This window comes from Geotrypetes seraphini, chromosome 4 (genome assembly GCF_902459505.1).
Source record: "Geotrypetes seraphini chromosome 4, aGeoSer1.1, whole genome shotgun sequence".
Classification (NCBI taxonomy): Eukaryota; Metazoa; Chordata; class Amphibia; order Gymnophiona; family Dermophiidae; genus Geotrypetes; species Geotrypetes seraphini.
In genome coordinates this window covers 308,141,787-308,157,026 of record NC_047087.1, presented here as the reverse complement: position 1 = coordinate 308,157,026, position 15,240 = coordinate 308,141,787, and the positions used below count along the sequence as shown (strand labels likewise).

The window sequence follows — 15,240 nt, the reverse complement described above, 5'->3', positions numbered from 1 at the left end:
TTCTGTACTCGTATTCCTTATTTTTACTGCCTAAATGCATTACCTTGCATTTCTCCACATTGAACTTCATCTGCCATTTCTCCGCCCAGTTTTCTAACCGACACAAAGGACTGAGCTACAGAGTATCCAAGGGTCAGACACGACTGAATGGATAGTAATAATATTAATTGTAGTGTTAGCTGAAAACTATTAAGCAAATAAAATTTATTTCCAAATTTCTATGCTTGGTCCTTCCTCTGATAAGCTCTAGGAGGGACTACGGCTCTTATTAGGCAAAATTTGAAGAGGAGAGGGCATTCCTAGTGGGACTACCTTCTAATGCCCAAGGTATCTGCGCTTAGGGTTACCAAACATCCGGAAAAACCCAGACATGTCTTCTTTTTAGAAGACTGTCCGGGGTCCCGGACAGACTTTCCAAAACCTAGCAGTTTGTCCGGGTTTTGGAAAGCCCCAACGAGCTCCGGACGCTTCTGGAGGGCAACTGACACGCATGGATGGTGTCACACACATCTGCGCATGCTTCAGGCCCTCGAGGCCGGAGCTTGTCAGGGAAGAAGAGAGGAGGCTTGTGGGGGCGGGACTGGAGGTTGAATCATGAGGGGCAGAGCTGAAGGTGTATCAGGGCGGGGCCAAGTATCCGGATTTTTTGTGGCCTGAAAAATGGTAACCCTATCCAAGCTGTCAAAAACTTTGTATCTCACGTAGAACGCACTTCATACAAACCTGACACAGACCGTACTTCAGTAAATGCCTGCTTCAGTGGTTCACAATCTCTTTAAAATTGTAATACTGTATGCAGTAGTGCTGCCCAATTCAGGAAAAAATATTTCGATTTGATTTGATTTGATTCAGCCTATTGAATTGGTTTTTCAATTCGATTCGATTTTCCTTCCCAATTGGGTGTTTTTTTTCAAACATCCTGGTGGGTTTATTTTACAGTCTCTTCACCCCCTTTGCCTTCTCCTAACCACACTGGCGCTGTGGTGTAAACAAAATAAACAAACAAAAAAGACTTCCTCTCTCTGTTAAATCCTAGCTCACGTTTGCAGTCTAACACCAGCTCTGGCAGGATACACATTTTAAATCTGACAAATTGTAAGCACAAAACAGAAAATAAAATTATTTTTCCTATCTTTTGTTGTCTGGTCATTATTCAAATCTTGTTGGTCCCAGGCTCTGGTCGTCTTCTGATAACTTGCTTGCCAGGGTCTCCTTCTTTCTTCTTTCTCCATGCTAACCATCCATCTGCCATCTCTGTCCTCTGGCATCTTTCCTTTTTTTCGTCTCCCTCCACAGATCCACCTTTTCTTAACTACCTTTTCATCCAGCATCTCTCCCTCCTTCCCCACCACCCCAGGGTCCACCATCTCCCCCTTTCTTTTCTCAACTACCCTCCTATCCAGTATCTCTATCCCCCTCCACATCATCCCTTGTGTCCAACTTCTCTCCCTTTCTGTTCCTTCCCTCCCTAAATCCCATTGTCCATCATCTCTCTTCTTCTCTATTTTTAGACCCATTATTTCTTCCCCCCAAAGTCCAGCATATGCATGTCTCTTTGAACCCCCCTTCCCTCCCTCCCTCCATTTACTTCTTCACCAGGGCCCCCTCCCTTGAAGGTCTGTCCCCCCTGAAGGCCTGCACCCCACCCCTGAAGGCCTACCTGTCCCCCCTGAAGGTCTGTTTCCCCCTTGAAGGCCTGTCTCCCCCCTTGAAGGCCTGCCTCCCCCCTTAAAGGCTTGTCCCCCCCCTTTGAAGGCTTGTCCCCCCTCCCTTAAAGGCCTGTCTCCCCCCCTTAAAGGCCTGTCTCCCCCCCTTGAAGGCCTGTCTCCCCCCCCTTAAAGGCCTGTCTCCCCCCCCCCTTAAAGGCCTGTCTTCCCCCCTTAAAGGCCTGTCTCCCCCCTTGAAGGCATGTCTCCCCCCCTTAAATGCCTGTCTTCCCCTCTTGAAGGCCTGTCTCTCCCCCTTAAAGGCCTTTCTCCCCCCCCTTGAAAACCTGTCTCCCCCCCTTGAAAGCCTGTCTCCCCCCTTGAAGGCCTGCCTGCCTGTTCCCCCTAAAGGCCTGTCCCACCCCCCACACCAAAGGACTTCTCACACCCCCCCCTCCCCCAGAAGGCCTGCAAGTTCTCCCTGGCCTCCCACTGGTGTACGGCTTCACCCCTGGCTTTCCCGCACCCATTTACCTTTAAAGAGTATCAGAGTAGGGGCAGGAACGTGGCAGAGGAAACATCTCCGAAGCTGTTTGCAGACATCGCTAACGCTGCGATCTTCTGTGCAGGCTACTCTTCAAAGGTAAAGGGGTGCGGGGAAGCCAGGGGGGGGAAGGGACGCCGGGGGGTACCAGAAGCCAGGCGGGGGGGGGGGGGGGCTGGACAGCAGCACTTCGCGATTGACCCTCCCCCCTCCCCCTCTAAAGCAGATGCGTTAGCAGCCGGCCAACAAGAGCAGCGCTGCCGCTCCTGCTTTAGGGGAAGAGGGGGGAGGGTCAGCCGAATCGCGAAGCCGATTTTTTGTTATTTTAAATCAATTCGAATCGATTCTCCCAAAGTGAATCGGTGAACCGATTCGAATCGTGAATCGGGCAGCACTAGTATGCAGTCCTTTTGAGGATATGTACGGGGACCCGGACGGCTTTTCAAAACCAGCACTTTATTTATTTATTTTTTAAAAATTTTATACCGCATGAAACTCAGTGGTTTACAAATTAACATTAACATACATAAAATATCAAATACAAATACAATGAACAAAAACTCAATATCAACATACATATAGCTATAACATCAAATGTCGCCCATGGCGATACTATCAATAAAACTCTATGGCAATAGCCAATGCAGCAGTTTCAGATTGTGCAGGTTTTGAAAAGCTTCCGGCAACAAGTGATGTTGGGACAGCATTCACACATGCATGGATGCAACAGGGTGATGTCACGTGCATGCATGTGACATCATCGTGTCACCTGAGAGCATGCGCGAATGCTGTCCGACGTCACTTGTTGCTCATGCAAGTCGAGGGGGCGGGGCCTGGGGGTGGAATGGGACATGGCCGGACAGAATGGGGCTGGCCTGGGGGTGGTTGAAAAATCTGGTAACCCGGCCTATGCCAAAGGATAAGCAAAGTCAGCACCTCAACGTTTTCAAAGTGAAAGTAGCTGACTGACTCTGTGCTTTGCTCATCTCCTTCGATCACCTTATAATGCTGTATAACTTTGTTAATAAGAGCAGCTCTGTTCATACTCTGTTACCAAACAAGGTTGAATAGAAGAAAAGGTTATCTTTCATTGAGTTGACAATATTGGAAAGTTTCACAACTGCTTGTAATGAGCCTCCCCTAGTGGTAAAAGTTATAACTACAATCTGAAAAAATAGAACCAGAAATAATGGAAAAATGAAGGCAGATTAAGACCATATGGCCTATCTAGTCTGCCTAATCATGCCATCTACTGTTATATTTATATCAACATTTTGACTGCAATTCTGACTTCTTTATTGGCAGTTGTTATCCTCGTCTGCAGCACTGAAGAAGTCCGTTCTGTGCTGCAGGAAGCTGAGCTGCTGGGAATGATGCACGGGAAATATGTGTTCTTTGTCCTGCAGCAATTTGAGACTGTTGGTTATATGGTAAGGAAAGTTTATTTCTTCAGCTAACACCTACTAGGCGTAGGAAACGAATAAACAACTTAAAGCTTGGCCTTGGAGGAACATTGGTGCAAGTGTAAAGACTTCAAAAACCAGAGTGGAGAGAAAAATACAACGAGTATCTATGAAATCTACCCCCCCAAAAAAACCCCTAGATTATTTACATAAAGACCATCTCTTTGGATGGAGAAAAAGGGCCTACCTGGGTTGCACTGGTCTACTCTCTCCTTCCTTTTTCCAGCTCCTACAGGTCAGAACTGCATCTTGTTCTGTTCCAAGGCCGCCCCCCTTTCTCCCAAGTGATTTGGCATCTACTTCTCCCTTCCGTCCTCCCTAGGGTTATCATATTTGTGAAGACCAAAATGAGGACACATGACGCCATCCACACTCCACCCACAGCCATTTCCTTGGTCCCCCTTCCCATCCTCCGTACCTTTTTAGTGCTTCTCTCTCACTTCCTTCCTCCAGCCCTCTTCACCCATGGTTGTATCTCTCTCTCTGTCTCCTTCCAACCCCCCCTCTCCCATGGATGCTTCTTACTTTCTTTCTCTCTCTCCTTCCAACTTCTAATCCCCCCGTGGCAGATGCCCGTCTCTCTCCTTCCAACCTCCTCTCCCGTCCAGCACTAACCTACTCCATGCTCTTTTCTTCAGCACTCCTTTCCATAATGCTTCTTCAGTCCTCCTTTCCTCCCTCCTTCCATGCTTTTTCTCCAGCCCCTATCCCCTCCCTCCTCCAATGTTGCTTCCTCTCATGACCTCTCTAGCTCCTGACTCCCCTACCTACCTCCTCCCTGGGCCCGGCCACTCTAATTTAATCTTCAGGCAGCTGGCAGCAGCAACGAGGTAATCATGCTGCCACCAGCCTGCCCCTGATCCCGCCTCTCTGCTGCAATTTTGTGTTCCCGTGTAGGTGGGACCTGCAGAAAGGTGGCTTCTTGGGCAGGCTGGCAGTAGCAGGTTGACCCCATTGCTGCTGCCAGAGAGGAGGTAGGTGGACGAGTCAGGAGAGCCAGCTAAACTCGGACAGACTCCCCCATTTAAAAAAAAACCAAACATCTGGGCACCCAGACAGTCCTCAAAAAAAAAAAAGGACATGTCCGGGTTTTCCTGGACATCTAGTAACTCTAGTCCTCTCCCTGTGGGGGTTTTCTACACTTTTCTGGATCATGGCTAGTGTCTGCAATCACTGTTCCCTCCATACTGAGCTATAGTCCTCCAACTATACTGATGCCAGTGGGGGGAGGGGAAGTGCTTCAAAATATTGTGTTTTCAGTCACTAGGGATAGGCAGATTCCCTGGAATGCTGCAGAGCTTGCCTGTGTCTCAGTATTGAAACTGTGACAGGAAAACAGCACCCCCTACTGGAAGGACTGAAAGTGGAGGACCCCCGCTCAGCTTAGAGGGAACAGTGTCTGCAATGCAAACAGACTTCTTCTGGCTGGCCTTGAGAGCCTTCCTGCAGCCATGCCCCTCTTCCTCTGAATATAAATTCCTGTTTCTTTGAGGGTGGAACACATTTGCAGAAAGGTTCTCAGAGCCAACTAGAGGAAGTGAGTTTGCATTGGAAATGCTGCCCGTGACCCAGGCACGTTTGAAAAACTGCTACAGGAGGAGGAAGGAAGAGAGAATAGATGCTGGACAGCTGGGGGGAAGGAGGGTAGGTGGCAAAGAGGGAGAGACATGCTGGACTTTAGTAAGGGACCATGGAGTGAGTGAAGTGCTGGATTGGGGAGGGAGGCAGAGGGAAGTTTGAATGAGAGGATGAGAAAGATAGGGGGAGAGATAGGCACTAGATCCAGTGAGGGAGGGAAAGAGAGAGAGAGAGAGATGCTAGACTGCAGGGAGGGGGCAGAGAAGATAGAGTAAGAGATGCTGGCATGGGGGTGGGGAATTACAAAATAAGGGGAAGAGAGAGGCAGAAATTAGACATGGTAAGAGACAGGGACACATAGAGGTAATGCTGTGGGGATACAGAGGGAAGGATGAGGATACAGAGAGGTCAGATGCTGAACATTGTGGGAGGAGAGGAACAGGAACACAGATGTGAAATGTTGGCCAAAACAGATAGAGATACAGATGGAATGGATGATGAACATGGAGAGTGAAGACATATGAAATGGATGGGGGTGGGGGGAGAAGGGAGTCAGAGTAGAAGATAGTTGAGACTGGGGTAGGAAGGGGAACAGAGGAGGTAGGTGTTGTTTCAGACACCCTAACAGAACTGGAAGTAAACTCAATCAAGTACCCTATACAGAACTCCCTCAAAATCCTAGGAATACATTTAGACAGATGCTGCACAATGCAAACACAAATCCTAAAGGTCACCCAAAAAGCATTCTTCACAATGCGAAATTTAAGAAAAATCAGGAAATTCTTTAACAAAGACCAATTCAGGATCATTGTCCAATCCCTTGTGCTAAGTATTGTCGACTATTGCAACAGCCTCTACTTACCTTGCACGACCAACACAATAAAAAAACTACAGACCATCCAGAACACAGCCCTCAGACTCATATACTCACTCAGCAAATACGACCACATCACCAATGCATACCTAGAATCTCACTGGCTACCAATAAAAGCAAGAACACAATTCAAACTCTACTGTCTCATTTTCAAAGTAACCCATGGCACGGCACCCAGTTACCTAAACAACCGTTTTCATCACTACCACCCACCAAGAAGAAGGAGAACACAGAACCTTTTCACCTATCCACCACTCAACGGTACTTGTCGAAAGAAACTCTACGACAACCTCCTGGGGACACAGGCAGCTAAAATAGACTCTGACATCTCAAAATTACTGACCAAAACAACAGACATAAAAGAGTTCCGCAAAGAAATAAAAACACTACTGTTCAAAAAATATCTCCCATCACTCTAACCACCACCCAATGAGTTCCCAACCAACGACTTCGGAAACACCCATTTATACTATCTCTTTGTCTGTGACCTAAAATGTACTGTAACTCTTCTACATTACACCTGATTTAAACAATCGAGTTGCCAAGTATTACCTCTGCAAAATGCATTATCTTCTGTTATATGTAATAACTTCTGTGATAAGTATTATCTTCTGTGAACTTGAAGTATCATAACTCTTTACTGTTACTGTAATATACTCCTATCCTGAAATGTAATTCTACTGGAACTGCCCAGATATCTTCCATAATGTAATCCGCCTAGAACCGCAAGGCACAGGCGGAATAGAAATCCCTAATGTAATGTAATGTAATGTAATGTAATTCCTTATAGGTGCTGGCACTGAGGTCCACATGTCTTATCACATACTCGTGTTGTTGCAAATCTTAGCAATTTCACACTCAGAGTTGAAGTGCAGATGTTCCTTGGTGTGCCAGTGTCCTTGATGGCAGTCCGAATGTAGATGCAAGAAGCAGGCAGGCAGCCATGACAGTTTAGTTCAGGTCTAGTCAGAGTTTTGTTCATTGGCCTCTTTTGTACCTGAGGTGACACAGTAGGGACACTGCTACAGATCCACTGTATTCCACAACACTGCCTACCCCGCCCATGCCCCTCCTATGGCCATGACAGTTTTTGAATCCACAGGTATATTTTTATGCACACATCTGTATAGAATAGTGACTATCAAGATGCATGCTTAAATTCTAATTATTTGCCATTAGCACTGTGAGAGATTCCTGGCACATTCACCCAGTCAGTACACATAAACCACTTTAGAAGGTGCAACAAAATGTTTTATCTAAGCCTATTCCCTCATAAGCTCAGTAAAGACAGAGATATACTTTCAACTTTTATATCTCATGTCTAGTGCATCAGCCTGTACACTTTAGGCAGTTAGCCTATTCACATTCAGTCCAGCAACCTCAGCTTTTGGTCAATTTCCTCAGTTCTCTCAGGTTTAAAGCACCATAAGTCCTACTTTACTTGTTAAATAGTCCAAACAGAAGAACATGCAGGAGAAAGAAACCCCTTTTCTCCAACAACAGTCTCAACTGGTTTCAGCTCAGTTGCCACACCCTAAGCACAGGAAGTTTACTCCAAGCAGGTTCAGTTTACAGAAGTCTTGAATTAGAAGCTCTCTAATGTTTTCCTGGATTGGTTCTCAGCTAACTTTCTCACTCAAGTCCTTCCCAGGGATTGAATGCAGCCACAGCTAGGGAAGGTTTCTCTCCTTTGGGATACTCTTACTCTGTATACTCCCAAATGATTCGCCTCTGTGGCAGATAAACACCTCCCTGCTGAACCCCGCTCCCTGACTCAGCAGGGTTACATTGTTAAGGTAGCTCAACACTGAGCTGTAAAGCCCAGTGCAGTCTGGGACATGTAGCCCGCTCAGTCTTGAGCTGGCAGCCTCTGCTGTATGGAGGTGGAATGATAGCATTAGCAGAAGATAACGCCTTACTCTTCCATAAGCATCAATAATAATTGATTGTCAGTACCCAATTATGGACACTGGCTTGTTAAGCAATTGAATTACACACACAAATTGGGCATGTGCCAAAATTTGCTTGTACAATTTTCAGTGCCATAGGGAGATAAGGAGCATGAAGGACTTCTTTCAGAAAAAGACCTTTTGCTCTGCAGGTCAAAGGGTCCAAACCTTTTCAGATGTGTTGCAATGTTACAAATTGTTCCTTTCCCAGAGGTCTGGGATACTTGTATTAGAAGGAACTTTTTTTTTTTTTTTTTAAGTTCAATAAGTTTTATTGAGTTTATATATAACAGAAAACAGAACTAAAGAAAAAAAGTCATCAATCAAGCAATACAAAAATCAAACCATTTCCCCTGGAAGTGTCGCATCGCCTTCCAGAGGAATAGACAAGTACATATTCTGATCTGGTACATCTTGAGAAATTTCTTCTTGAGTAGAATACAAATGTGACCTGTCAACATGTTTAGTGGAGTTGGGGAAGGTTGTTTTGAGGCATATTTAATGTCTGCTGTCAGTAGATGAAAATTCATTGCTGCCTTTCTTTGGCTGTACTTTGCTTCGTTGTTTCTCTCTCTTATTTGGGGCTGTGGACTTTGATTTTAAGTATAAAAGGAACTTCCTGACCTGGATTGGCCACTACTAGGCTTGAAGAACCTTCAGTCTATTACTACCACTTATCATTTCTAAAGCATTTCCATTTCTATTTCTGGTCTGTCCCAATATGGCAATCCTTATGTTCCTGTATGTTTCTAATGAAATATAATTTTAGGAAAATTCTGAAGCAATAAAAAAAAAAGAAAAGGTACTTTAAATAGTGACGACGAATTCCTTAATGTATCCATTCTTCCATCTCTCAGGATAACTTTTGGAAGACTGACAGCACAATGGAAGACTATGAGTGTGTGTTCGTGATTGCTCTTCGTGACTATGGAAGGTCTACCTACATGGAATTTATGGAGCGGGCCTATGAAAAATTGAAAGAGCATCCCTTTAATAGTTCAATCTCTTCGAAGGAGCAGGTGGGTAACTTCTACATTTAAGCAGGAACTCTGGGTAGCGATGTAAACCAAAAGGACGAAAATGAAGTAAACCGATACTTAAAGGAAGTAGTAATCTCCTTGATATGCAGGGCGAAATAGGTCCCGTCAGATTGGATCTGTGGGTCTGAGAAAAAATACGATGCACGATAGAAGAATCGCGTAACAGGCAAAAAACAACACATGTCTTATAAAAGCTTACGGGTTCTTCTATTTACTTTTCTGCACATGCATTTTTTTGCACATTAATATATGCTTGAATCTGAGTCAAGATGGTACGCTTTGACTCTCAAGAGGGGGCTAAGGGCGAAACATGTCGGCCAGTCCCTTGCCGGCATCAAAAAGATTAAGGCATTGATGGTGTAAGCCAGAGAAACGGCTTTAAGCTAAGTTATTTTTGCTTTTCATATGACATTACTAAAGCTAACTGAAGAGATAACATTTTATTGAATGAATTAAAATATAAAATAAATAATAAATAATATTTTTAAAAATAAGTTCAAATTTTTTTTACATATCACAAACACAAAAAACCCCCCAGATCAGATGATGAATATATGCCGTGAGTGATACATGCAGCCGATTCCAATATCGTATGGCTGGTGGTGGCATACTGACAAATGTGCTCAAAGGTGAATTAAAGTCATTAGTTACAGATTAGAAGGGCTGCCATAGAAGATATCTGAAAAAAAATCGGGGACATATCAGCATCATAAAGTTGTGTAATCCCTAAGAAAAATTTGAAGAAGATAGCGATTTGTATATGCTCTTCAGGTATGCTGAAGGTTTTTCTGGATCTATGAATGAAACCTATGAGATTGAAATGATCTTTGGTGTGGATTTCTGAGACCCTTGTCCTTCAGCTTTTGAGCTTTTTTCCTTTAAGTAAACCTTAGTAGAATAGCTATGTAAACAGTATATGTGAATATTCATTTGTATTTTAAGAATATACATTGCCCGAATATACATTCATCTATATACCAGTGTTCTGGTCACCTAAGTGCCTCTTTATGAGAACTGCCTCTTAAGTGCTAACCATACCTACTGTGACAAGACAAAACAATTCTCTCTTCTAGTTCTTGTTTGTAATCCATCGTCAATTATTATTACAGGGAGCAAGGAGATCTTAGAAGTGTTGATTTTAAAAAATTTGATCAGAGTTACCATGTGGCTCCAGAAAAAGGAGGATGGATTGAGATATCCAGGTTTTACTTTCTTTGCTTCCAAAACAGAGCCACACGGTAACCCTAGTGTCAGACTAAATAGATAGCATAAAAATACGAAAACACCTCAAAGTATAAAGTAAGCATGAGAAAGCGACGTTTTTCCGTAGAAAGGAAGTTCTGTAAGAAGTGCTCAGAGATTATGGATTCAGGAGTAAGAAAAGATGTTTCTTCACAAAAAAGATTTGTGGATTCATGGAAGTGGTGGTAGAGACCCAATTGGTAACATAATTCAAGAAAGTTTTGGAATAGGCTCAGAAGTTTTCTAGTTGCAAGAGGTTAGGGGAAATTCAGAGATCAACTTGTGTCAAAGGTACACACCTGGAAGTGAATTGTACAGTATTGGTTCAATCTATCATTTTGGCGCAATTGGATTACTGTAATTCTTTTTTTTTTTTTTAAATAAGTTTTATTGATAAAGCAGCCAATACAAGATGGATAGCAAGGAGCACAATACATGGTGGGGAAGGGAGGGCTCGGGGTTCTTTGGTGTTTCTGGTCTTTGGGGAAGGTTTGGGGCTGAGTAGATGGTGGGTTTATTGGGGGTGCGGAGGTCGGGAGAGGGAGGGAGTGTGTTGGGTGGGGTGTGCATGGGGGGAGTTTGAATGGCCGTTTGAGAGTACAAGGACATGATCTGTGTGTTGTGCTAGTTTGCAGAGGGCAACAGTCAGACCATCCTCTGGGCTCTGTGGGTGGCGTTCCCTTTGTATATCTAGGGGGGAGGGACCTGGCTGGGGGGGTCCACCTCTCCCTTATTCTAGGACTGCAGCTTCACATTCTTTTCACTGATGGGCAGTTAGAGTACGGTTAAACTGAAAATCTCCACACTTAATGTGGATGGGATCCACTCCCCGATTAAGAGAAAAATGGTGCTGGCCTGGTTTCGTAAGGAGCATGTCGATGTTGCCTTTCTACAGGAGACCCACCTCACGACTATAGAACATGAGAAGCTAGAGAGGGGCTGGGTTGGGGAGGTCTATTTCTCATCTTATAGTAGCCGTCAGCGAGGGGTGGCTATTCTAATCCATAAGCAACTGTAATTCTATCTGTGAGGGATTAAGTCAAGGAAACGAGAGACGACTACAGTTGGTTCACAACACTGCTGCTAGACTGATCTTTGGAAAGAAAAAGTTTGATCATGAGTCACCTTTGTCGAGGAAGCTACATTGGCTTCCTGTTCGATTGAGAGTTCAGTTTAAATGTGCTTGTTCCCTTGACTTCTTTATCTTTAAACACTATGAGATCCTCAGGCAGCAGAACAATTCATATGTAAAAGCTCTCTTTCCCTTCCATAAAAGGAATAAAGTCTCTTAGTGACCTTTCTCAATCCTTTTCATATTTACTAACTGCGATATGGAATGAATTACCTCTCCATATAAATCTTTTCAGATTTTTCATAAAACCTTAAAAACTACACTCTTCCATCACTTTATAGATAATAGTTTCAATGAGTGTTAATGGATTTTTTTTTTGTAATCTAACTATGTAAACAGAATTGAGCCTTTAATCTTAAGAGATGATAAGAACTTACTGGGTCAGACCAATGGTCCATCAAGCTCACGGGTTCTTCTATTTACCGTCCTCACGGTGGCCAATCCAGGTCTCTAGTACCTGGCAAAAACCCAAAGAGTAGTAAGATTCTAGAATCCCAAGGAGTAGCAACATTCCAGAATCCCAAAGAATGACAAAAAATTATAGAACCCCAAAGAGTATCAAGATTCCATGCAGAATCCTCAAAGAATAGCAAGATTCCGGAACCCCAAAGAGTAGCAACATTCCATGCTACCGATCCAGGGCAAGCAGTGGCTTCCTCCATGTCTTTCTCAATAACAGACTATGGACTTTTTCTCCAGGAACTTGTCCAAACCTTTCTTAACACCAGCTACGCTATCTGCTCTTACCACAACCTCTGGCAACGCGTTCCAGAGCTTAATTATTCTCTGAGTGAAAAAAACAATTCCTCCTATTGGTTTTAAAAGCATATAAGCCTAAAATTTAGATGAGACTAGATTTTATCTACTGTAATATATGCTTCTGTGCAAAATGCTAAACTTCTCATTTATGCTTCTTTAGGTGAGCCCATATGCTGCATATCTGCACGATTCTGTTATCCTTTATGCTTTGTCGATAAAGCAGCTGTTACATGAAGGAAAAGATATCTATGATGGAAGATCCATTGTCAGTAGCCTGAGAGGTTACAAAAAGACTCAATTCATTGGTAAGCAGTTCTCTACAGCAGTGGTTCTTAAACCTGTCCTTGGGGGATTCCCAGCTTGGGTTTTCAAGATTTCACTAATGAACATGCATGAGGCAGATTTGCATATAAGTGAGGTAATAGGCATAGAAATCTGCCGTGTGCATATTCATTAGGAATATCTTGAAAACCCGACTGGTTCCAGGACAGGTTTAAGATCCACTGCTCTAGGATATTTGTTTGATCATATACAGGCTTTTGCTGAGGTGAATGAAAAAAAATGGTTCATAGACAGTAACGCGGAAGACAAAGGCGCGCGCCGACAACTGAGTGCAAGACGGAGGCGCGCGCCGAAGAAAAAGACTGTTTTTAGGGGCTGCGATGGGGGTTTTTGTTGGGGAGCCCCCCCACTTTACTTAATACAGATTGCGGTGGCGTTGTGGGGGGTTTGGGGGGGTTGTAACCCCCCACATTTTAGTGAATACGTAACTTTTTCCCTAAAAACAGGGAAAAAGTTGTTTTCACTAAAATGTGGGGGGTTACAACCCCCCAAACCCCCCCAATGCCCCCACAACACGGTGCGATCTGTATAAAGTAAAGTGGGGGGGTTCCCCCCCACACCCCCCACACCCCCTGTCGTAGCCCCTAAAAACAGTCATTTTCTTCGGTGCACGCCTCCGCGCTGCGCTCAGTTGTCTGCTTGCGCCTTTGTCCCGGCGCGTTTTTCACCTGACACCAAAAAAAATGTACCTCTCCGATATGCAGCCCGTTGCGGTCAACAAGTTTTAAAGCCGCTGACAGGTGCGGGCTGAATTAGACTCAGATATTCAATGCTGGGCCTGATCCATGAATGGCATTGAATATCTGTGTCAAGTGCGACCACCGGTGTTATCAGGGTGCCAGCTGATTTTCAGACCGATGCTTGAATGACTAAGATGATATATTTCGGATACCCTTTATTGTGATATTAGCTTTATCCAGGCACATACCCCGTTAGCATACTGAAAATCGTCATGAACCAGATAAGTCCTTGCTCTACTCTGCCTCTGGACCATTACGGCAGTAATGGGATAATGCCACAGTGATCACTATTCATAATTCAATTGTACTCTCTGGTTAAGTATTGCAGGGTATCAGTGGTAGAGCCAGCAAAGGGTAGTTGAATTGGGCAGGAGCCTCGTCTGTCCAACTAAGGGGAAAGGTTATCAATGTGGGCTTCCAGTATCTTCCTCTGCCATAATTTGGTATCTGTTTGACACAATGACTCTGGTAGCTGGACCCATTTGGTGTCTGAATTCCTTAAGCAGCTGTCATCACATCTTTTGAAATTCCAGGGCTTTGCAAGATACTCTCCAGTACTGTGCAAAAAGGTTAGTTGTAAATCTCAAGTACTGTACTGGTCTTTTAGGAGTCATTTAGTGGCAATCTGCAGACATGCCCCAGGCTCAGATGTGTTTAATATAATATCCCAGAATCCTCTGCTTGCACTCTGCTCACAGCCAGCACACAGTATTTGGTAATGCTGACAAATGCAGTTTATGTATTTATATTGTAAGTTCAGTTTCATTGTTTGCTTTTTGTTCCTTGCCCGGAATTTAATCAACCGGCTCGTCCTAATGAATATGCATGAGAGAGATTTGCATATAATGGAAGTGACAGGCATGCAAATCTGCTCCATGCATATTCATTAGGGCGATCGTGAAAACCCGATTGGCCTGGTGGTCCTCCAGGACAGGGTTGGGAACCACTGCTCTAGAGTATATATCTGTTAGCTGATCATTTTAGAAAACTGTAATTTGCCTTATACAAACTGCTCTTTTCAAGGACTCACTGGGCTGGTGAATATCGGAGAAAATGGAGAGAGGTTCCTGGATTTTTCTGTGTATGATCTTCAGCGTTCCGGAAACATATCAAGATTTGTTGCTGTTCTGCAATACGACAGCTACAAACGAAACATCAGGTATAGCAAGACCCCACCATACTCAGGGCGGGACGCACAGTGCTCCAACAACACAGCCATAAATACCGCTAGGGTGATGCTCAGCACGACAGCAGTCAAATGATATGCGTGCTATTCATGTGGCGCGGCCTCAGTAAAAGGGAGAGGAACCGCGTCTGGCGCCTGTTTAGAAGAGCAAAGCGCCAAGCGCAGCTCTACGCCCCCCCATCCCGCCTGCCAGGTCCATTTCGTCGGATCTTAGGTGCAATCTTGGACCAGAATCTGACCGTGAAGAATCAGGCGGATGCTCTGGTGAGGAAGGGTTTTCACGCTTTATGCGAGCTCCGCTCAATCAGAGCATACTTTGATGTCGTCTCATTCAGACTCTTGGCTCAGTCCCTGGTCCTGAGTCAATTGGACTACTGGAGAACTTGCAGAGATTGCGCGTTGTCTAAAATGCAGCGGCGAGACTCATTTTCAAGCTACAGACGTCCGCCCGTGTCACTCGCTGCCTTCTTGTGCGCATTGCACTGGTTGCCAGGGGGAGGCTCGAATTAGGTTCAAGTTCGGGTGTTTTTGTTATAAAACCCTGTTTGGCCTTATCCTGAGTTACCTTCACGAGTTCATTTCCACTTGCAACTAGTAAACGGACTAGACGTTCATATGCCATTTTCTTTTTTCTATCAGTAAAAGGATGTACGGTACGTTAAAAAAAATTCCACCAACACCTCTTATCCTATCAGGCAGCGTTCTGGGACAAAGGCCTACATCTCTTAATCACGACTTTCAGCAC

General features: G+C 44.4%; 1 protein-coding gene across 3 annotated transcripts in view; it reads left to right on the top strand.

Moving 5' to 3' along the window:
• LOC117359930 (guanylate cyclase 2G-like) overlaps positions 1-15,240 on the top strand; it is a 99,259-nt gene that overhangs the window by 8,664 nt on the left and 75,355 nt on the right. For all 3 annotated transcript variants that reach the window (XM_033943406.1, XM_033943404.1, XM_033943405.1), the window contains exons 3-6: positions 3,496-3,620; positions 8,912-9,073; positions 12,388-12,532; positions 14,333-14,468. In XM_033943406.1, coding sequence (XP_033799297.1) covers positions 3,496-3,620; positions 8,912-9,073; positions 12,388-12,532; positions 14,333-14,468 — 568 coding nt within the window. The remainder of the gene's footprint in view (positions 1-3,495; positions 3,621-8,911; positions 9,074-12,387; positions 12,533-14,332; positions 14,469-15,240) is intronic.